This window comes from Callithrix jacchus, chromosome 9 (genome assembly GCF_049354715.1).
Source record: "Callithrix jacchus isolate 240 chromosome 9, calJac240_pri, whole genome shotgun sequence".
Lineage (NCBI taxonomy): Eukaryota > Metazoa > Chordata > Mammalia > Primates > Cebidae > Callithrix > Callithrix jacchus.
Window position 1 is genome coordinate 70,412,621 of NC_133510.1, and position 22,437 is coordinate 70,435,057.

At 45.7% G+C, this 22,437-nt stretch overlaps 1 protein-coding gene and 1 long non-coding RNA gene across 2 annotated transcripts in view; one reads left to right on the plus strand and one right to left on the minus strand.

Annotated features, from left to right (window-relative positions):
- The window catches only part of LOC118144253 (uncharacterized), a 25,515-nt gene extending 12,383 nt beyond the window's left edge, over positions 1-13,132 (minus strand). Inside the window, exon 1 of the long non-coding RNA XR_004728881.3 lies at positions 1,369-13,132. This is a non-coding gene — a long non-coding RNA (uncharacterized LOC118144253). The remainder of the gene's footprint in view (positions 1-1,368) is intronic.
- LOC100392213 (tubulin alpha-1B chain) lies at positions 12,628-16,931 on the plus strand. Its single transcript, XM_009003724.5, has 4 exons — positions 12,628-12,725; positions 14,646-14,868; positions 14,991-15,139; positions 15,779-16,931. Exons 1-4 carry the CDS (start codon positions 12,723-12,725, stop codon positions 16,757-16,759), a joined length of 1,356 nt encoding a protein of 451 aa, XP_009001972.1. The 5' UTR covers positions 12,628-12,722; the 3' UTR covers positions 16,760-16,931.
- Positions 16,932-22,437: the final 5,506 nt, after the last annotated feature.

The following is a 22,437-nucleotide window of genomic DNA, read 5'->3' on the forward strand; positions in this document are numbered from 1 at the left end:
AAAAGAAAATACAAAAATTAGCTTGGCGTGGTGGTGCATGCCTTTAGCGCCAGCTACTCGGGAGGCTGAGCAGGAGCATTACTTGAACCTGTGAGGAGGTTGCAGTGAGCCAAGATGGCACCACTGCACACCAGCCTAGGTGACAGAGCAAGACTCTATCTCAAAAAAACAGAAAAAAGAAACAAAAGAGGGGATATCATTACAAATTCCATGAACATTAAAAGGAAAATAAAACTGTATGCACACAGATTTGATAACCTAGGTGAAATGGACCAATTCCTTAAAAGACACAATCTGCCAAATTCACCTAAGAGGAAAGACAATTTGAACTGCTCTGTATCTATTAAAGGACTGAATCAGCCAGGCACAGTGGCTCATGCCTTAATCTCAGCATTTTGGGAGGCCAAGGCAGGCAGATCATGAGGTTAGGAGATGGAGACCATTCTGGCTAAGATGGTGAAACCCCGTCTCTACTAAAAATAAAAAATTGCCCAGGCATGGTCCCAGCTACTTGGGAGACTGAGGCAGTAGAATTGCTTGAACCTGGGAGGCAAGGGTTGCAGTGAGCCAAGATCACGCCATTGCACTCCAGCCTGGGTGACAGAGTGAGACTCTGTCTCAAAAAAAAAAAAATTGAATCAATAATTAACAACCTTGCCAAACAGAAAGCACCAGACCCAGATCAGTTAACTGATGAATTCTACCAAACGTTTACTTATTTATCTATCTATTTATTTATTTATTTATTTGGAGATAGAGTCTCTCTCTGCTGCCGAGCCTGAAGTGCAGTAGTGTGATCTTGGCTCACTGCAACCTCTACCTCCTGGGTTTAGGTGATTCTCCTGCTTCAACCTCCCAAGTAGCTGGGAGTACAGGTGTATGCCACCCTGCCTAGCTAATTTGAATTCTACCAAACTTTTAGGGGAAAAATTATACCAATTCTATACCATCTCTTTAGGAAGACAGAAGCAGAAGGATTATTCTCTAACTCATTCTATGAGATCAATATCACCCTAATACCAAAACCAGAGAGATATTACCAAAAAAAAAAACCTACAGACCAATATTTGCATAGATATAGATGCAAAAATCCTCAATTGAATATCAGAAAATGAAATCTAATATTGTATAAAAAGAATTATATACCAAGACCAACTGGAATTTATTCCAGGTATATAAGGCTGCTTCAATATTTGAAAATGACTAAGGCCAGGAGCAGTGGCACACACCTGTAGCCCAAGCGCTCTGGGAGGCGGAAGTGGCACAATCACTTCAGCTCAGGAGCTCAAGACAAGCCTGGGCAACATGGCAAGACCCCATGTCTACAAAAATTTTAGAAATTAGCAGGGTATGGTGGCATATACTTACAGTCCTAGCTACTCAGGAGGCTGAGGTGAGAGGATTGCTGGAGCCGAGGAGATCAATACTGGAGTGAGCTATGTTCATGCCACTGCACTCCAGCCTAGGTGACAGGGTGAGATCCATCTCAATAAAAAATAAAATAATCAATTAATATAATCCATCAGATCAGCAGTCTAAAGAAGAAAAAGGCTGGGCGAGGTGCCTCACGCCTGTAATCCCAGGACTTTGGGAGGCCAAGGCAGGTGGATGGCTTAAGGTTAGAGGTCAAGACCAACCTGGCCAACATGGCAAAACCCTGTTTCTACTAATACAGAAATAACCAGGTTCTGTGACGTGCACCTGTAATCCCAGCTACTCCAGTGGCGGAGGCACGAGAATCACTTGAACCCAGGCGGTGGAGGTTGCAGTGAGCCAAGATAGTGCCACTGCACTCCAGTCTGGGCGATAAAGCAAGACTCCTTGAAAGAAAAAAATCACATAATCATATCAACAGATGCAGAAGAAGCATCTGACAAAATCCAACACTCATTCATAATAAACTCTCTTGGTAAACTAGGATAGAGGGGAACTTTCTCGATTTGATCAAAAATATCTACAAAATCCCTACAACTAACATTATACTTAAAAGTGAGAAATTAGAAGCTTTCCCACTAAGATTAGGAAGAGGCAAGCATGTCCCTTCTCATCACTCCAGTGAGACTTATTTTATTCACTGTTACATCTATCCAACACTTATAAAGAGTACCTGGCATGCTACCCTCTCAATATTGTCCAATAAGTAAATAAAAATAGACACCATATTGTTTTCTACATATTTAATACAATGGACCCTTTCTAATATTTACCCTATTTAACCTCTCTGCAGCATCGGACACTGTACTCTCTGAAAACTCTTTACTTGGATTGTAAAACTCCCAGTTCTTCCTCTTTGATCATTCTTTATCAGACTCCTTTTATTTTTATATGTATTTATTTATTTATTTGTGAGATGGAGTCTCACTCAGCTGCCCAGGCTGGAGTGCAGCGGTGTGATCTTGACTCTGCAACTACCTTCTCCCAGGTTCAAGTGATTCTCCTGTCTCAGCCCAAGTAACTGGGATTACAGGCACCTGCCATCATGCCTAGCTAATTTTTTTTTTTTTTTTTTTTTTTTAAGAGACTGAGTCTCACTGCGCAGTGGCACAGTCTCAGTTCACTGCAACCTCCACCTCCGGGGTTCAAGCGATTCTTCTGCCTCAGCCTCCAGAGTAGCTGGGACTACAGGCACCTGCCACCACACCCAGCTAATTTTTTATTTTTAGTAGAGATGGGGTTTTACCATGTTGGTCAGGCTAGTCTCAAACTCCTTACCTCAGTTGATCCACCCACCTTGGCCTCCCAAAGTGCTAGGACTATAGGCCTGAGACACTGTGCCTGGCCATGCCTGGCTAATTTTTGTATTTTAGTAGACACAGGGTTTCACCATCTTGGCCAGGCTGGTCTTGAACTCCTGACCTCAGGTGACTTGCCCATCTCATCCTCCCAAAGTGCTAGGACTACAGGCATGAGTCACTGTGCCTGGCCTAGACTCCTTTCATAAGCTTATTTTCTCTACTTTAAATATGATCTCTCTCTCTCTCTCTCTCTTCCTTTCTTCATTTCTCCCAGACTCCTTTTATAAGCTCATTTTCTCTACTTTAAATATGATCGTTCCTTCCATCCCTCCTTTCCTCCCTCCCTCCCTCCTTCCTTTCTTCCGCTCTTGTTGCCCACACTGGAGTGCAATGGTACCAACTGGGCTCACTGAAACCTCTGCCTCCCAGGTTCCAGCGATTCTCCTGCCTCAGCCTCCTGGGTAGCTGAGATTACAGGCATGTGCTAACACGTCCTAATTTTGTATTTTTCGTAGAGATGGGGTTTCTCCGTGTTGGTCAGGCTGATCTCAAACTCCCGACCTCAGGTGATCCGCCCACCTCGGCCTTCCAAAGCATATATGCAACCGTGCCTGGCCCATTCTTTCAATTCCTCACTAAGGCCAGGTTCTCTATACTTCAGGGTTCTCTATAAAGAGCACCACTTTCAGCTCATGCCTGTAATACCAGCACTTTGGGAGGCCAAGGTGGGCGGATCACGAGGTCAAGTAATCGAGATCATCCTGGCCAACCCAGGAAACCCCGTCTCTACTAAAAATAGAAAAATTAGCTGGGCTGCTGGTGCCTGCCTGTATTCCCAGCTACTTGGGAGGCTGAAGCAGGAGAATCGCTTGAACCCGGGAGGCAGAGGTTGCAGTGACCTGAGATAATGCCACCGCACTCCAGCCTGATGAAACAGTGAAACAGCAAGACTCTGTCTCAAAAAAAAAAAAAAAAAAAAAGGCACCACTTTCACCCAGGCGCTGTGGCTAACACCTATAATCCCAGCACTTTGGGAGGCAGATGGATCACAAGTTCGGGAGTTCAAGAGCAGCCTGGCCAACATGGTGAAACCCTGTCTCTACTGAAAATACAGGAATTAGCTGGGCACAATGGCAGGGGCCTGTAATCCCAGTTACTCGGGAAGCTAAGGCAGGAGAATCGCTTGAAACCGGGCAGCACAGGTTGCAGTGAGCAGAGATTGCTCCATTGCACTCCAGCCTGGGTGACAGAGTGAGACTCTGTCTCAAAAATAAATAAATAATTAATTAAAAAAGAGAAACCTACAAAATAACCTCCATTCCTCACTTTACCTCACACCCCACATCCAATCAATCACAAAGTTCAAAAATTCAACAAAAATTATATATTAAGCACCTACTATGTGCCAGGTATTGTTCTTGGCACTAGAGATAAAGCCTGCTTGCATTAGCTTACATTATAAGGACATTTACTGTTTCCTTTATTGGTTAATATTTAGTTTCCTTAATTTATTATTTAATTAATAAATGTGGAGATAGGTTGGTTTAAGGTTGGGCCTATAGTTTCACAATATCAGACCACTGCACTGAACTGGTATCTTTATGATTCTCTTTGTATTAGACCCTCAAGGTTTTAAATTGGCTCTAGGCATCATATCTTCAAAGGACATTTCCAAAGGCAGAAAGCAAAGGGAGGGGGTGAAACAAAAGGGATTTCCTCAAGGGGGTAATCTCTTTTTATCAGAGAGGAAATCCATTACCAGAAACTCCTTAGCTGACTTGCCTCTTTATGTCCCATTGGCCAGAATCAGGTCCAATCGTGAAGGAAACTGAGAAAGCAAGTATCTGGCAAAAGGGAAAAAAGGTTGCATTGATTTGTCCCCTGGGACTGAGCACACGAATATCCTTTAAACAGTGGCAGGTAAAGGAGGTTCTTTTAGCAATGAAGAATGGAAGAAGGTAGCTTCTCCAAGGGCAACCAAGATTGACTTCCACAAAAAGAGATATGGAGTTTACTTAAAGGAAGAAACTTTCAACAAGTAAATAAATGTGCAAACAAGGTAATTTCAGATTCTGTAAGAGCTGTGAAATAATAGAGTGGTGTGATAAAATGTAGTGGGCATATTTTGAAGGTAAATGACAACATTTAATTAATGGGACTGAATGTATGAGAAAAAGATGATTCCAAGTTAATAATGAGTGCCATTCATAAATGAGGCTCAGGAAAAATAAAGGGTCTAAGGTCATACCACTATTAACTGACAAAACTAGAATTGAATCTAGTCCTATCTGACACCACCAAAGTCAATTTTCTATTCCCCCCTCCTTTTTTTTTTTTTTTTTTTTTTTTTTTTGAGACAGAGTCTTATTCTGTCACCCAGGCTGGAGTACAGTGGCATGATATCTGCTCACTGCAACCTCCACCTCCTGGGCTCAAGTGATTCTCGTGCCTCGGCTTCCCAAGTAGCTGGGATTACAGATGCGTGCCACCAGGCCCAACTAATTTTTGTATTTTTAGTAGACAGAATTTCGCCACGTTGGTCAGGCTGATCTCTAACTACTGGCCTCAAGTGATCTTCGGGCCTTGGCCTCCCAAAGTGCTGGGATTATAGGCCTGAGCCATCCCACCAAAGTTAATTTTCTTTCCCTAATACCATCTATCTGTGGTAAAGCAGAACCCAAAATGTCTTATGTAAATTTGTAACATTGGGATAAATAAGAATGGAGGTCAAATATTTATAAATAGTTAACACTTGGTAAATTGTTGCCATTTGGTAGTTTGTTTTTACTTGTAGAGTTAGTGAAATGAACAAAATATTTTGTGAACTTCTGTGTCTAAACCACAATATGGAAACTGTCAAAAAAAAAAAACAGTAGCAAATGGTGATGATATTATGTAGGAAAGATAAGAGGGGTTTCCCACTACACCAAAGACTCAAAGCAAACAGTTACAGGCCTGAAAGAGTACAACAAAAGAAAGACCTATATAATCAATTAAAATGTGCAGACAGACTACTCACAGTGGCCTATACTGCAATCTCAGCACTTTGGGAGGCCAAGGTGGGATCGACTAAACCCAGGAGTTCAAGATTAGCATGGGTAACATAATGAGACCCCACCTCTACAAAAAATTAACCAGGCACATTGGTGCTTGCCTGTAGTTCCAGCTACTGAAGAGGCTGAGGTGAGAGCATCGTTTGAGCCTGAGAAATGGAGGCTGCAGTGAGCCATGATCATGCCACTGTAGTCCAGCCTAGGCAACAGAGTGAGACCCTGTCTTGGGGGAGGAAAAAAAATGTCAAGACAGTAAATACTACTGTGTTTATGTTCCAGACATAGATAAATACTATTCAATTGTGTGTGCGTGTGTGTACATACCTACACACACACACATACACACGCACACACACACAAATATCAAAACAAATAGAGGCCTGGCGTGGTGGCTCATGCCTGTAATCCCAGAACTTTGGGAGGCTAAAGTGGGCGGATCACTTGAGGTCAGAAGTTCGAGACCAGCCTAGCCAACATTGTGAAACCCAGTCTCTACTAACTTACAAAAATTAACCCGGCTTAGTGGTGCATGTCTGTAATTCCGGCTGCTCAGGAGGCTAAGGTAGGAGAATCACTTGAACCTGGGAGGCAGAGGCTGCAGTAAGCCAAGATCACACAATTGCACTCCAGCCTGGGCAACAGAGTGAGACTCCATTTCTAAAGATAAACAAAGGCCAGGAGTGGTGGCTCACACCTGTAATCCCAGGACTTTGGGAAACCAAGGCAGGTGGATCATGAGGTGAATAGTTTGAGACCAACCTGGCCAATATGGTGACAGCCATCTGTACTAAAAACATAAAAAATTAACTGGGTGCAGTGGAGTGCACCTGTCGTCCCAGTTACTCAGGAGGCTGAGGCAGGAGAATCACTTCAACCCAGGAGGCAGAGGTTGCAGTGAGTTGAGATTGCTCCACTGCACTCCAGCCTAGGTGACAGAACAAGACTCTGCCTCAAAAAAAAAAGACCTATGTAGGTTAACCACAGATTTTTTTTTTTTTGAGACAGAGTCTCACTCTATCACCCAGGGTGGAGTGCAGTGGTGCAATCTCGGCTCACTGCAACCTCCGCCTCCTGGATTCAAGCAATTCTCTTGCCTCAGCCTCCTGAGTAGCTGGAATTACAGGCACGTGCCACCGCGCCCAGCTAATTTTGTATTTTTAGTAGAGACGGGGTTTCAACATCTTGGCCAGGCTGGTCTTGAACTCCTGACCTCGTGATCCACCTGCTTCGGCCTCCCAAAGTGCTGGGATTACAGGCATGAGCCACCATGCCCAGCCAACCACAGATTTTTTTTAAAAGTCATACTTTCCTTTCAGGTACTAAAGAGGAGGCAGGCCAGGCATGGTGGCTTACGCCTGTAATCTTAGCACTTTGGGAGACCAAGGCAGGCAAATCACTTGAGGCAGGAGTTCAAGACCAGCCTGGGCAACATGGCAAAACCCCATTTCTACTAAAGATATAAAAATTAGCCAGGTGTTGTGGCACATCCCAGCTACTTGGGAGGCTGAGGCACAAGAACTGTTTGAACTTAGGAGGCAGAGGTTTCAGTGAACTGAAATTGTGCCACTGTACTCCAGCTTGGGCAACACAGCAAGACTGTCTGAGAAAAAAAAAAAAAGAAAAGAGGCAAAATAAAGTTATTCAATATTTCTGGCATTAAAATGTGTTACAGTTGGGTGTGGTGGCTCACACCTATAATCCCAGCACTTTGAGAGGCCAAGGCAGGTGGATTGCTTGAGTCCAGGAGTTTGAGTCCATGGGCAATATGGAGAAACCCCATCACTACAAAAAAAATAAATAAACTAGCGGGGTGTGGTGGCAATGCCTATTGTCCCAGCTACTTGGGAGGCTGAGATGGGAAGATCCCTTAAGTTGGGGAGGTAGAGCTATAGTGAGTTGAGATCCCACTGCCACACTCACTCCAGCCTGGGCAACAGAGTGAGACCCTGTTTCAGAAAAAAAAAAAAAAAGAGAGAGAAACAGAAGTATAGGGGAGCCAGGATGACATAATTTTAAAATCAATTCCATCTTAAAACTAGCAAGGTACATTGCTTGCCAGCCATCATCCATGGTCAAAAGATGTCTACAGCTAAGGAGGTAGCTTTTTTTTTTTTTTGAGACAGAGTTTTGCTCTTGTCACCCAGGCTGGAATACAGTGGTGCAATCTCGGCTCACTGCAACCTCTGCCTCCCCGGCTCAAGTGATTCTCCTGTCTCAGCCTCCTGAATAGCTGGGAGTATAAGTGCCTGCCACCACACCTGTTTAATTTCTGTATTTTCAGTAGAGATGGAGTTTCACCATGTTGGCCAGGCTGGTCTTGAACTCCTGATCTCAGGTGATCCATCCGCCTTGGCCTCCGAAAGTGCTGGGATTACAAGTGTGAGCCACTGTGCCCCACAGGAAGCAGCTTAATAATGCCTGCAAGGAGAGTTCGAGACCAGCCTGGGAAACATGGCTGTCCTCTATAAAAATACAAAAATTAGCTGGGCACCTGTAGTCCAAGCTACTTGGGAGGCTGAGGTAGGAGGATAGCTTCAGCCAGGAGGTCAAGGCTGCAGTGAGCCATGATCACACCACTGCTCTCCATCTCTAGCATAGGCCACAGAGCAAGACACTGTCTCCAAAAAAAAAAAAAAAAAAAAAAAAAACCTCCTATAAAAGTAGAGATTTAGAGGTTAGACAAGGCTCAGTAGCTCAGGCCTGTAATCTCAGCACTTTGGGAGGCCAAGGCAGGAGAATCACTTGAGGCCAGGAGTTCAATCAAGCCTGGGCAACATAGCAAGACCCTACCTGGGGGAAAAGAAAAACAGAAAAAGGAAAAAAAAGCACCCTCCTGAGTCTCAACTGGTTTTTCCTCTTCCTAGGACCTTTGATCGCTATCTTGTTATTACTAGTCTTTGGCCCTTGCTTGTTTAACACTTTGGTGAAGTTTGTGTCTACTAGATTACAACAATCCCACATAAAGATTATGTTGGCAGAAGGCTTCCAACCCATACCATCTTCTAACCTGAGAAATACAGACATCCTGCCTTTAGGTACCACAGATCAGACATCCAGAGATTTTTACTTCTCCAATACTGGGCAGGGCTATGCCCACAGAATCATCAGAACATCACCAGGTGTGGTGGCTCACACCTGTAATCCTAGCACTTTGGGAGGCTAAGGCGGGTGGATCACGAGGTCAAGAGATCAAGACCATCCCAGCCAACATGGTGAAACCCTGTCTCTACTAAAAATACAAAAATTAGGCTGGGTGCGGTGGCTCACGCCTGTAATCCCAGCACTTTGGGAGGCTGAGGTGGGCGGATCACGAGGTCAAGAGATCGAGACCATCCCGGCCAACATGGTGAAACCCGTCTCTACTAAAAATCCAAAAATTAGCTGGGCATGGTGACACGTGTCTGTGGTCCCAGCTACTTGGGAGGCTGACGCAGAAGAATCACTTGAACCCAGGAAGCAGAGGTTGCAGTGAACCGAGATTGCGCCACTGTACTTCAGCCTGGTGACAGAGCAAGACTCTGTGTCAAAAAAAAAAAAAAAAGCAGCTGGGCATGGCGGTGTGTACCTGTACTCTCAGCTGCTCAGAAAGGTGAGGCAGGAAAATCCCTTGAACCTGGGAGGTGGAGGTTGCAGTGAGCTGAGACCATGCCACTGCACTCTAGCCTGGCAACAGAGCAAAACTTTGTCCAAAAAAAAAAAAAAAAGAACAAAGAAAAGAACCATCAGAACATCGTGAAGCTGACTGCAAATCCTTATGAGAGAATCCTATCCCAAAGATCAATGTCCACTCTCAGCAGGAAGAAGTTACAAAAAATGACCTTCATCTCCCCTTAATATTAGGAGTTCTCTCATAAGTAGAGGAGGTATTATGTTAGGGAAACAGGAACATAAGAGCTAGGGTAACTTGGCCAGGCACGGTGGCTCGTGCCTGTAACCCCAGCACTTTGGGAGGCCGAGGTGGGAGGATCACCTGAGCTCAAGACTAGCCTGGCCAACATGGTAAAACCCCCTCTCTGCTAAAAATATCAAAATTTGCTGGGCATGGTAGCAGGTGCTTGTAATCCCTGTTACTTGGGAGGCTGAGGCAGGAGAATCGCTTGAACCTAGGAGGTGGAGGTTACAGTGAGCCGAGATCACTCCACTGCACTCCAACCTTGGCAACAAGAGTGAAACTCTGTCTCAAAGAAAAAAAAAAGCCAGGCACCACAGCTCATAATTCCAGCACTTTGGGAGGCCAAGATGGGCAGATCACAAAGTCAAGAGCTCGAGACCATCCTGGCAACCATGGTGAAACCCTGTCTCTACTAAAAATACAAAAATTAGCTGGGCATGGTGGTACATGCCTATAGTCCCAGCTACTCGGGATGCTGAGGCAGGAGAATCGCTTGAACCCAAGAGGCGGAGGTTGCAGTGAGCTGAGATCGCACGACTGCACTCCAGCCTGGCGACAGAGTGAGAATCCTTATCAAAAAAAAAAAAAGAGCTTGGGTAACACAATTTCAAAATCAATTCCATATTAAAACTAGATGAGGAAACTGAGGCAAGTATAAGAAAATGAGAAGCTAATTAAAAAAAAAACAAAAACAACTAGCAAATCATATTCCTTTCCAGACACAACCCACAGTCATACAGTGTTCACAGCTAAGGAAGCAGTTTAATAATGCCGGCAAGAACAAACTCCTTAGACAACAAAATGTTCAGATGTTCAAATACTGAATAACAACATATGGTTTTTTGTTTTTTTTTTTTTTTTTGGATACAGAGTTTCGGTCAAAAAATAAAGTTCTCTTTTACTTTGATTATTCTGTGAAATCTGACGTATTATTAAGGACAAAACAAAAACAAAAACAAAATACTTCCTTATTCACTACAGGGGAATACAGAGATAACAAAGCTAATAATTTTAGAAAGGTATCTAGGGAGACATATAGGCCCACAGGAGCAAATCCCTGCAGTAGTGACTCTGATAATCTGCAGAGAGCTACAAGGGAGGTTCTCCCTTCCCCCAGAAAAATCTATTCCAAGAGCATAAACTACATCACTAATCCTTGGAAATACGTAAGGTGGTTAGGGTAGAAGGGTGGCTTCAGAATGTCTAGAAACCTATTTTGGTTCCTAAACTATTCAAAATTTCTGCACAGAGATAGCTTTTCTGGATAAAATAGCTTTTATCCAGAGCTGACAGCAAAATGGAGTTCAGCAGGGTGGTTCCCTAACATTCGTTCTTCCAGTTAAAGCAAACTAATTATTTTCAGACTCCTTTTAAGAAAAAGTAACAATGGGGGTGGTCCAATGGGAGTGGGTTATCAGAACTTATTAACATTAGTGTCACTAAAATTGGTATACAACCCCCCACTTCTAAATTTAACTGGCTTAATTTTTTTTTTAAAGAATAAGAGGAAAAAATAAGTGAGAACTGAATATTGAATTGAATATTCAATATTCAAACATTCCAGCCTTCTCTACTCAGCTGGAAAAATGTGTGCAAATTTGGATTTTTGAATTAAATGCCTTTAATAAGACTATCAAAAATATTTACCAGAAATAAACAAGAACCTCCTGGTTTGCAGGTCAAGTTCAGATGGGTGGACACACACACACACACATACACACACATAACTCATTACAAAATACACACTTATTAACCACATAAATTTATTTGTCTGAAATGAAGGATGAAGGCTTTACCAAATCTTAATAGGCTAATAACTGAAGATGAACTATGAATTTCTAGTGTTTTAGGTTTTACCTTTTTGTTTCCTATATACTGGGCAGATATTTTGAATAGTAACATCAATAGGTTTCTGCTAGGACCATTTTAAAGCCACATTTTAAACCTAACCACCTTCTTCTGCATTTCCAAGGATTAGCAATGTGGTTTATGGTCTTGAAATAGATTTTCAAGGGGCGGGGCGGAGGGAGAACTAGTCTACTATAACGTAGGCCTCCAAGCGCTAAGCTATAACCAACTGATGTATCTTGACATAAGGCCAAGCAGTCTTATTTACAAAACTCTAAGTTGCACAAGGAATCCCTACTTCCTAACATCCTTCAGTGTCCATTTATTTCCTCCCTATCCAAGTTTTTTCTCACTTCCTTAACTCGGCTATCACCTCTGAAATGTGTTTTTAAATCTCCTTTTCAAAAAGCCCCTAGGACTGTTCCATAAAGTTGATGGCTTCGATCCAAAATTCGGGCCTACTCTGCCCTTTTAACAGCTTCAATGTTAAATGCTCGGGCACTGTTCTTCGAATGACTGAAATATTATTTGCCTCCAGCGTTTGGTACCCTAACTTTCGAGAACAAGTCATTACAGTAAACCAAGTACACCTACTCGGTTTTCTAAAGCTCGTGTTTTTCACATTATCAGGTAAGCACAGAACGAACTGAGAAAATAAAAAGGCAAAACTCACAAACAGTGGCAACATGAAATTAATCAGCTGAGCTATCCGAACCACAAGTTTCTGCATTTCACGGTGCCTCATCTTTCAAATTGTATGGCTCTCCCAAGTCCTAGGCTTCCTGCGAATTAAGGCAAGCCTCCTCGCCCATTCCGCGATCGGTGTCTTTCCGACTCGCGCCCGCCCCCCCGCCAGGCCCTCGCAGCCATGCGCCGCACACTGCAGCACTGGCGCGCGCGGCCCGCAGGCGCGGCGGACCCCGCCCCGCGGCCACGCGAGGGGAGGGGGCTCGGGGCTGGAGCCCGCCTTTGCGGCGGCCAGGCCTGGCGCCGAGTGGGCGCGCCGGGCCGGAGGAGGGGCTCCCGGCCGCGGCACCGCCTGTGCCCGCCCGCCCCTCCGCAGCCACTACTTAAGAGGCTCCAGCGCTCGCCCCGCCCCAGTGCGTTACTTACCTCGACTCTTAGCTTGTCGGGGACGGTAACCGGGACCCGGTGTCTCCTCCTGTCGCCTTCGCCTCCTAATCCCTAGCCACTATGGTGAGTGGGCCGCGCGGCTGCCGGCCGCTTTCAGGGCAGCAGGGATACGCGAGTCGGCGGGGTGTGGGGGAGCCTGTATACAGCGGGGGAAGGCTGGCCCCAGAGCCGTCCGTTTGAAGGGCGGCAAGCGGGACGAGATGCCAGATCCGGAGTCGTGAGACCTCGGTCTTTGTAAATGGCGGGGGCCCGGAAAGGTTGAGGGGCGCCAGGATTTCTTCTCAGACTCTGGAAGGGATGGGAGGGCTCAGCCCTCCGCCTTATCCGGAGCTCTCTTTTAGCGCGTAACTCTGTCCTGGGCGCGGCACCTCGAGTCCCAGCAGTCCTTTACAGCGCATGCCCTTCCCCCGCCTTGGGTGGACGCGCGCGCCGACTCTTCTAGCCCTCACTTCCTCTTGATCGCGAAAAGCGGGGGTGGGAAGGCGCTGGAGACAAAAGCGCGCACGCGCGACCGTTACCTTCCCGCCGCTGCAGGGCGGGAAACCACCACTGCGGTCTGCGCATGCGCGCTGGTGGCGGCGCGACTACGGCTTCAGGGCGTGTCTCTTGTTGACCTGAGGGTTTTTTTTTTAAATGGAAGCAGTAAGAGGGGCCGGGCGGGGTGGATCACCTGAGGTCAGGAGTTTGAGATCAGCTTGGCCAACATGGTGAAGCCCTGTCTCCACTAAAAATGCAAAAATTGGCCGGACTTGGTAGTGCACGCCTTGTAGTCCCAGCTACTCGGAAGGCTGAGGCAGGCGAATCGCTTGAACCTGGGAGGTGGAAGTTGCAGTGAGCAGAGGTCGTGCCACTGCAATCCAGCCTGGGCGACAGAGCCAGACTCCATCTCAAAAAATAAAAATTAAAAAATGCAATAAGAGGAATGTGAGGAAGTGTACCGCACTACACCAGTGTATTAGGACACTTAGTTCACAACAGCCTTTAGAGGCCACCTGTCTCTCCCTGCTGCGTTGGGAATTCTGGGGAGCAGGTGGTGCCAGTGAGGGATTTTGAGGGAACGGAAATCGGATCTTGGTTCAGATCTGGGCCGCCGATAATCCCCTACTGCGCTCAGACTGCTGTGGAGGTGTTAGGCTGAGCTCGATGCCGGCAGGCAAGGGAGGATGGGCAGCCTGGGCAGCGCCTTTGCAGACGTGGCCATTTCGTGCCTCTGCAGCGCCCCCGGGGGGCGCGGGAGCGCGCGCCCTGAATTGCTCATTCATCCTGTGCCGCATAGCCCCACCCCTTGTCCCTGCGGACAGACATTTCTGCGCTGGTCTGGCCACGTGCTTTTCCTGTGCTAGGAGCTGCCCGGAAATGTGGCCACTCAATCTAAAGTGGGATTCTGGGGCCGGAGCGCTGGATGGATGCCCACCCTCCTGTCTTGGTCCTCCAAAGGAGGAAGCTGTGACTAAGCTGTCGTGATCTGGAAGAAGGCCTTCCCCGTTTATTAATGGGAAGGTAACATGCGTTAAAAGCGATATAGACCCTATAATGTAGCTGTTCTCAAAAGAGTAATACATCTTATGTCGCTTTAAAAAAGAAAAAAAAATTTTTTTAAGATTATGTGATAGCCTGGGTAACATAACCAGACTCATCTCCTCCAAAAAAGAAAAAATAAGCCAGCCGTGGTGGCCTGTGCCTGTGGTCCCAGCTGCCCTGGAGGCTGGAGTAGGGGGATGACTTGAGCTCAGGAGGTTGAGGCTGCGATGAACCTGGACGGCACCACTGCACTCAAACCTAAGCAACAGAACTTATCACTAAAAATAAAGATTGCATGGGGGATGACTTGAGCTCAGGAGGTTGAGGCTGCGATGAACCGGCACCACTGCACTCAAACCTAAGCAACAGAACTTATCACTAAAAATAAAGATTGCATGAGTATTTTGTTTCACTTGACAGTCACCAACAGATTAAGTTGTGATGTATTTTTTTCTCCCACAGCGTGAGTGCATCTCCATCCACGTTGGCCAGGCTGGTGTCCAGATTGGCAATGCCTGCTGGGAGCTCTACTGCCTGGAACATGGCATCCAGCCCGATGGCCAGATGCCAAGTGACAAGACCATTGGGGGAGGAGATGACTCCTTCAACACCTTCTTCAGTGAGACGGGTGCTGGCAAGCACGTGCCCCGGGCAGTGTTTGTAGACCTGGAACCCACGGTCATTGGTGAGTTGGCCTCGGTAACCCAAGTGAGATCCCAGGGTGCTGGGACAGGAGGTCTGTCCTGGGGGATCTGCTGGTTACTCGCTCACTCACCCAGTCCTTCTGTCCTCCTGTCCCTCCTCCAGATGAAGTTCGCACTGGCACCTACCGCCAGCTCTTCCACCCTGAACAGCTCATCACAGGCAAGGAAGATGCTGCCAATAACTATGCCCGAGGGCACTACACCATCGGCAAGGAGATCATTGACCTCGTGTTGGACCGAATTCGTAAACTGGTATGTTTCAAGAATAAAGTAAATTAATCTGCCTTAAAAGGACATTTGAAATAATGCTGTTTTGTTGGGGATTTTTTTTGTTTTTTGAGACTGAGTTTCGCTCTTGTTACCCAGGCCAGAGTGCAATGGGGCGATCTCGGCTCACTGCAACCTCCGCCTCCTGGGTTCAGGCAATTCTCCTGCCTCAGCCTCCTGAGTAGCTGGGATTACAGGCACGTGCCACCGTGCCCAGATAATTTTTTGTATTTTTAGTAGAGACAGGGTTTCACCATGTTGACCAGGATGGTCTTGATCTCTTGACCTCGTGATCTACCCGCCTCGGCCTCCCAAAGTGCTGGGATTACAGGCATGAGCCACCCCGCCCGGCCATAATGCTGTTTGTTCTTTTTTTTAAACACAGAATTGAACTGTTATTTTAGTAAAGAGTGGAATGAGTTATTCCTTTGGGGTTTTAAAAATTCAGTTAAAATGAACTATTTTGTGTCATTTTGTAAATGTTAATGAGAATTTTCTAAAAAGCATTTGTTAAAATAAGATTTAAGTCCTGGGAGATATGTGAAAAATGAAAATATATTTACTATGACTGTACTACGAAGAACAAAAACTTAATCTTTCCTCTGTTCCTCTCTTTTGTAATAGGCTGACCAGTGCACCGGTCTCCAGGGCTTCTTGGTTTTCCACAGCTTTGGTGGGGGAACTGGTTCTGGGTTCACCTCCCTGCTCATGGAACGGCTCTCAGTTGATTATGGCAAGAAGTCCAAGCTGGAGTTCTCCATCTACCCGGCGCCCCAGGTTTCCACGGCTGTAGTTGAGCCCTACAACTCCATCCTCACCACCCACACCACCCTGGAGCACTCTGATTGTGCCTTCATGGTAGACAATGAGGCCATCTATGACATCTGTCGTAGAAACCTCGATATTGAGCGCCCAACCTACACTAATCTTAACCGCCTTATTAGCCAAATTGTGTCCTCCATCACTGCTTCCCTGAGATTTGATGGAGCCCTGAATGTTGACCTGACAGAATTCCAGACCAACCTGGTGCCCTATCCCCGCATCCACTTCCCTCTGGCCACATATGCCCCTGTCATCTCTGCTGAGAAAGCCTACCATGAACAGCTTTCTGTAGCAGAGATCACCAATGCTTGCTTTGAGCCAGCCAACCAGATGGTGAAATGTGACCCTCGCCATGGTAAATACATGGCTTGCTGCCTGTTGTACCGTGGTGACGTGGTTCCCAAAGATGTCAATGCTGCCATCGCCACCATCAAGACCAAGCGCAGCATCCAGTTTGTGGATTGGTGCCCCACTGGCTTCAAGGTTGGCATCAACTACCAGCCTCCCACTGTGGTGCCTGGTGGAGACCTGGCCAAGGTACAGAGAGCTGTGTGCATGCTGAGCAACACCACAGCCATTGCTGAGGCCTGGGCTCGCCTGGACCACAAGTTTGACCTGATGTATGCCAAGCGTGCCTTTGTTCACTGGTACGTGGGTGAGGGGATGGAGGAAGGAGAGTTTTCAGAGGCCCGTGAGGACATGGCTGCCCTTGAGAAGGATTATGAGGAGGTTGGTGTGGATTCTGTTGAAGGAGAGGGTGAAGAAGAAGGCGAAGAATACTAATTATCCATTCCTTTTGGCCCTGCAGCATGTCATGCTCCCAGAATTTCAGCTTCAACTTAGCTGACAGGCATTAAAGCTTTCTGGTTAGATTGTTTTCACTCAGTTACCATGTCTTCCATGTGTACCTGTAGTTTTTCCATCATGTCTCAAAGTAAAGTCATTAACTTCAAAAGCTTTGTCTCCTGTGTTTTTTCTAAAAGTGCCTTAGTTTTTGGGATTCATCTACACTTGGAGTAAAGAGTCTGCAATATTCTGGTAATGTCAAGGGTCCTACTTCTGTGCAGGCACCACTGTAGGGAAAAGGGAGCTCAGGGAACTGGAAAGGCAGGAGCCCTAGATTCTGTTTACCACCTCAAACCTTGCTTAGGGGGTGGGGAAACACATGAAAGTTATAGAGCTCATTTAGCTTTTCAAAGTATGGGTAGTTGCTAATGGGTTTTGCATAGGAAGTATAAGTAATTTTTGAGTATCATGTAAATTGCTGTTTAAAGTGGCTGGCTAACCTTGTTAATGTAATTAGGAAATTTAAGAGTGATCCTTGGCAGGACATGATGGCTAACGCCTGTAATCCTAGCACAAGGACAAGGCAGGTAGTTGAGCCCAGGCGTTCCAGACCAGCCTGGGCAACATGATGAAACCCTGTCTACAAAAATGTACAAAAATTTGGGCATGGTGGTAAGCACCTATAATCCCAGCTATTTGAGACGCTGAGGAGGTTGAGGCTGCAGTGAGCTGTGACTGCAACACTGCACTCTAGCCTTGTTGACAAATGTCCTGGGAAAACGGCTGTAGGAGTATTTGCAGCCCTATTGTGATAGGAAAAAGTTGTAGGACCAGAATTCACGGTGGTCAACGAGCAGACAAGAAGCTGTATGCATTGGTGGCAGAAGTCTGCAGTACATGAAGATAAAGTGGCAACATTTGTAAAAGGATACAAGTTTATAGCATTTGGCATGGTTTATATTCAAGTATTGTGGATACACGTAATGGACTTGTAGGCACAGAGAATGTAAATAGAGGATTTAACCTATGAGAAAATGTAGATTTCAAATCCAGAAAGCACAAGAACAATTATGGCTGCTGAAGACCTTGATATCTTCTTGGTTTAAGACTGAAAGAATATGATTTAAAAAAAAAAAAGCCAGGCATGGTGGCTCACGCCTGTAATCTCAGCACTTCGGGAGGCCAAGGCGGGTGGATCACGAGGTCAAGAGATCAAGACCATCCTGTTCAACATGGTGAAACCCTGTCTCTACTAAAAATATAAAAAAAATTAGCTGGGCATGGTGGCGTGTGCCTGTAATCCTGGCTACTCAGGAGGCTGAGGCAGGAGAATTGCCTGAACCCAGGAGGCGGAGGTTGCGGTGAGCCGAGATTGCGCCATTGCACTCCAGCCTGGGTAACGAGAGAAACTCCGTCTCAAAAAAAAAGGAAGACTACAATTTTCCCAGTTGTTTGTTTTGCTCATAAATCCTATAAATTCACAAAATGTAGTCGGCCTTCCCTATCTGTGGGTTCCATATCTAGATTTGACTAACTGGATTGAAAATATTTTGAAGCAACTGGCCATGGTGGTTCACGCCTGTAACATCAGCACTTCGGCCAAAGCAGGAGGTTCACTTGAGCCCAGGAGTTTGAGACTAGCCTAGGCAACCTAGGTAAACCCTGTCACTACAAAACAAAATAATTAGCCAGTGTGATCATGCTACTGCATTCCTCATTCCTGCCTGGGTGCCAGAGAGAGACCCTATCTAAAATATATATTTGGAAAAATGGATAATTGTGTCTGAACTGCACATGTACTTTTCCCCTTTATTCTCTAAACAATACAGTATAACAATTATTTACATAGCATTCACATTGTATTAGGTATAAGTAATCTAGAAATGACTTAAGTATACAGGAAGATGTGTGTAGGTTACATGCAAACATTAGAGCTCTCTATATAAGGAATTTGAGCATTCATGGATTTTAGTATCCCCCAGGGATACTAAGGGATGACTGTAGCTCTCAGCGCCTAAGAGAATCTGATTTGGCATGAGCATTTTAGAGAAAGAGCTTTGGTCGGGGGCCTGTAGGGCTAGCATAGCAACACATATGTAGCCATCACAGGCTCCAAGGGAAAGCATACACCTTTAAAGAACTGAGAGGGCCGGGCACAGCACCTCATGCCTGTAATCCTATCACTTTGAGAGCCCGAGGTGGGCAGATTCCTGAGGTCAGGAGTTCAAGACCAGTCAGGCCAATTAGGTGAAACCACATCTCTACTAAAAATATAAAAATCCTCCCTCCTTTGCCTCCCAAACTGCTGGGATTACAAGTGTGAACCACCACACCAGGCCAAGATGAATACTAATAATTATAAGTTAAGGCTTTGAATGAAATAATGTGTGTGGGCCATGATGAAGCGGGTGGCTAGAATGAAATGCTCAGGCAGACAGGACATGTCATCAAGCCTTCCTTTAAGGAGGCACTGGAGCCGTCTTATCTATACATTTGCCCAGCAGCAAGCACAGCGCCTGGTAATGCCCATCCAACGTTTCTAGGGAACCAGAAATAAACAATGGTAACTTCTCTCTTAAGCCAGATTCTTTATTGTTCTACTCAATGTAAACTTTAAGCCCTAAGGTTTTGTAATATTCACTTTCTTTATCAGGTCTCAGGGGAGAGGCCTAGGGAACAGAGATACTTGGTTAGCCCCTTAGTTCTGTCACTAATCAGGACCTCTTGACTTTGTGGGACTATTTTTCCTTTTATACTATAGATTTCCATTCTGCCTGTCTCAGAGTGGGTAGCAATTAGGGCTTTGGAGTCTGGAATGATCTGTAAACTTGGAGATGTGCATCCAAGCTTGAGAGATGAGAGGCAGTGCATCCCAGGTCTTGAAATATCGGCTTAACCATACTCCAGAGCCACTACGGAAGAATAAGCCATTTATTCAGAAAATAAATCAACATGTTTTTTTTGTTTTTTATTTTTTTAGGTGGAGTTTGGCTCTTGCTGCCCAGGCTGGACAGGTTCAAATGATTCTTCTGCCTCAGCCTCCCGAGTAGCTGGGATTACAGGCAGGCACCACCATGCCCAGCTAATTTTGTATTTTTAGTAGAGGCGGTGTTTCTCCATATTGGTCAGGCTGGTCTCGAACTCCCGATCTCAGGTGATCCGTCTGCCTTGGCCTTCCAGAGTGCTGGGATTACAGGCATGAGCCACCGCGCCTGGCCAATTTTATTTCTTTATTTATTTTTTCGGAGACAGAATCTCACTCTCGCCCAGGCTGGAGTGCAGTGACACAATCTCAGCTCACTACAACCTCCAACTCCTGGGTTCAAGTGATTCTCCTGCCTCAGCCTCCAGAGTAGCTGGGGTTACAGGCACCCAGCACCATGCCCAGCTAATTCTTTTTTTGTTTGTTTGTTTGTATTTTTAGTAGAGATAGGGTTTCATCACGTTGGCCAGGCTGGTCTTGAACTCCTGACCTCAGGTGATCTGCCTGCCTCGGCCTTCCGGAGTGCTGGGATTACAGGCATGAGCCACCAAACCCGGCCAATAAATATGAATTTTTAAAAGCCCAAGGAGGGTTTACTTAGAGATGAAAAGGATGATGATAATAATCATGATAACTAATCTTAACTACATAAATATCTTCTTTTTTTTTTTAACACCAGAATGCTTAAATGCCTTCACAACCTAGTGTTCATCCCCTCCTTGAGTTCACTGTTAAAATGGGAAGAACCCAGTGCCTCATTTTAAGATGACAGATTTAATTGGTAGAAAAGGAGGGGAGCAATACCACAGCCTTGTAGGACTAGAAGACTTAAATACTGCCTGCCACAAGATGAGAAGGACATGGGTCTTTCAGCTCTACCAAGGACCCAGGCTGGGATTTAGGGATGTGCTTAGACTAAGAGGCTTGAGCTAGGGAAGAGGGAAGAGCATTTTGTCTGGAAATGCCATTTTCTCCTCCCAATCCCATCAAACTTCTGGCAAATTCCTTAATGCCCTGCAGATGGCACCACTGACAAGGAGTTCTCCAGGCAGGCGAGCCAAGCTCAGATTTGTGAACTCTGCCCTTGTTGTCACCTTGGACCTGCACTGAGAAGATGACTAACATACCGGAAGTGACTGATCTGCCATCCCTAGCATTTACAGACTTGCCACTTTTTCTTCCGTCCATCACTGGAGGAGGCTGGGCCTCATGCTAGGCCAATGTGAATCAGGAGGCTATACAAAACACCACAACCGAGGAGTTTCTTGACCTCAGCCCCTTCCTCTAGGGTGCTTCCCTGAGGTAGGATTTGTATAAAAACATGCGTATAAAAAAACGTGACTCACACCTGTAATCCCTGAGCTTTGGGAGGCTGAAGTGGGTGGATCACCTGAGGTCAGGAGTTCAAGACCAGCCTGGCCAACATGGCGAAACTCCACATCTACTAAAAACACAAAAAAAATTAGCCAGGTATAGTGGCAGGTGCCTATAATCGCAGCTGTTCAAGAGGCTGAGGCAGGGACAATCACTTGAACCTGGGAGGCAGAGGGTGCAGTGAGCCAAGATCACCGCCATTGCACTCCAGCCTAGGTGACAGAGCAAGACTGTCTCAAAAACAAAACAAAACAACAACAACAAAACAATATGAAACAAAAAAAAAAAACATGGCCTTGGGCTAGGGGTGGTGGCTCACGGCTGTAATCCCAGCACTTTGGGAAGCCAAGGAGGATGGATCACTTGAGGTCAGAAGTTTGAGACCAGCCTGGCCAACATGGTGAAACTTCGTCTCTACTAAAAATACAAAAATTAGCTGGGCGTGGTGGGAGGCACCTGTAATCCCAGCTACTCAGGAGGCTGAGGCAGGAGAATGGCTTGAATCTGGGAAGTGGAGGTTGCAGTGAGCCGAGATCACATCACTACACTCCAGCCTGGCAACAGAATGAGACTCCATCTCAAAAAAAAAAAAAAAAAAAAAAATCACCTTGGGAGCAACAGTAGTAAGGGAGGAGCATGTTGTTGCATTAATCTAAACTCAATATTGAGGCCGGGAGAGGTGGCTTGTGCCTGTAATCTCAGTATTTTGGGAGGCTGAGGTAGGCAGATTACAAGGTCAGGAGTTCAAGACCAGCCTGGCCAACATGGTGAAACCCCGACTCTTCTAAAAATACTGAACTCCAGCCTGGGCAACAGAGCAAGGCTCCATCTCAAAAAAAAAAAATTAATTATTGATACAAAGTCAATAACCACCTGACAATGTGTGCAGTGTGCATTATCATGTAGACACTGATGTCATTGTATTGCTAAGCTAGCTTCCACCTCTCTGCTAACTGGTTGATAAGCCAAAATAACTACCCAAATGCTCTACCCTACCCACTCCCAGCTGACAGCCTGCTGTATGTTATCCTGCCCAGATAGACGGAATCAAGCTCATCACCTCACTCATACCTGAGCCTTCAAACCGTACTCTTTCCTCTGTCTGTGGTAGCTTCTATAGCTGTAAGAGCCCCAACACCCTTGTCCAGTTAACTCATACTCTCCCTTCAATGAAAAAAGCTCAAATGATATTTCTTCAAGGACTTGGAGACTAGGTCAGAATAGGCCATATTTTCTACTGTATATTTTCATAGAACCTCTACTTTTCTCACATTTATCATATTTTGTAAATATATATTTATGTGATTATTTAATTCAT

Coding starts and splice junctions, on each gene's coding strand:
- LOC100392213 (XM_009003724.5), top strand. Junction 14,869..14,990: donor CCTGGAACCCACGGTCATTG/GTGAGTTGGCCT, acceptor TCCCTCCTCCAG/ATGAAGTTCGCACTGGCACC. Junction 15,140..15,778: donor TGGACCGAATTCGTAAACTG/GTATGTTTCAAG, acceptor CTTTTGTAATAG/GCTGACCAGTGCACCGGTCT.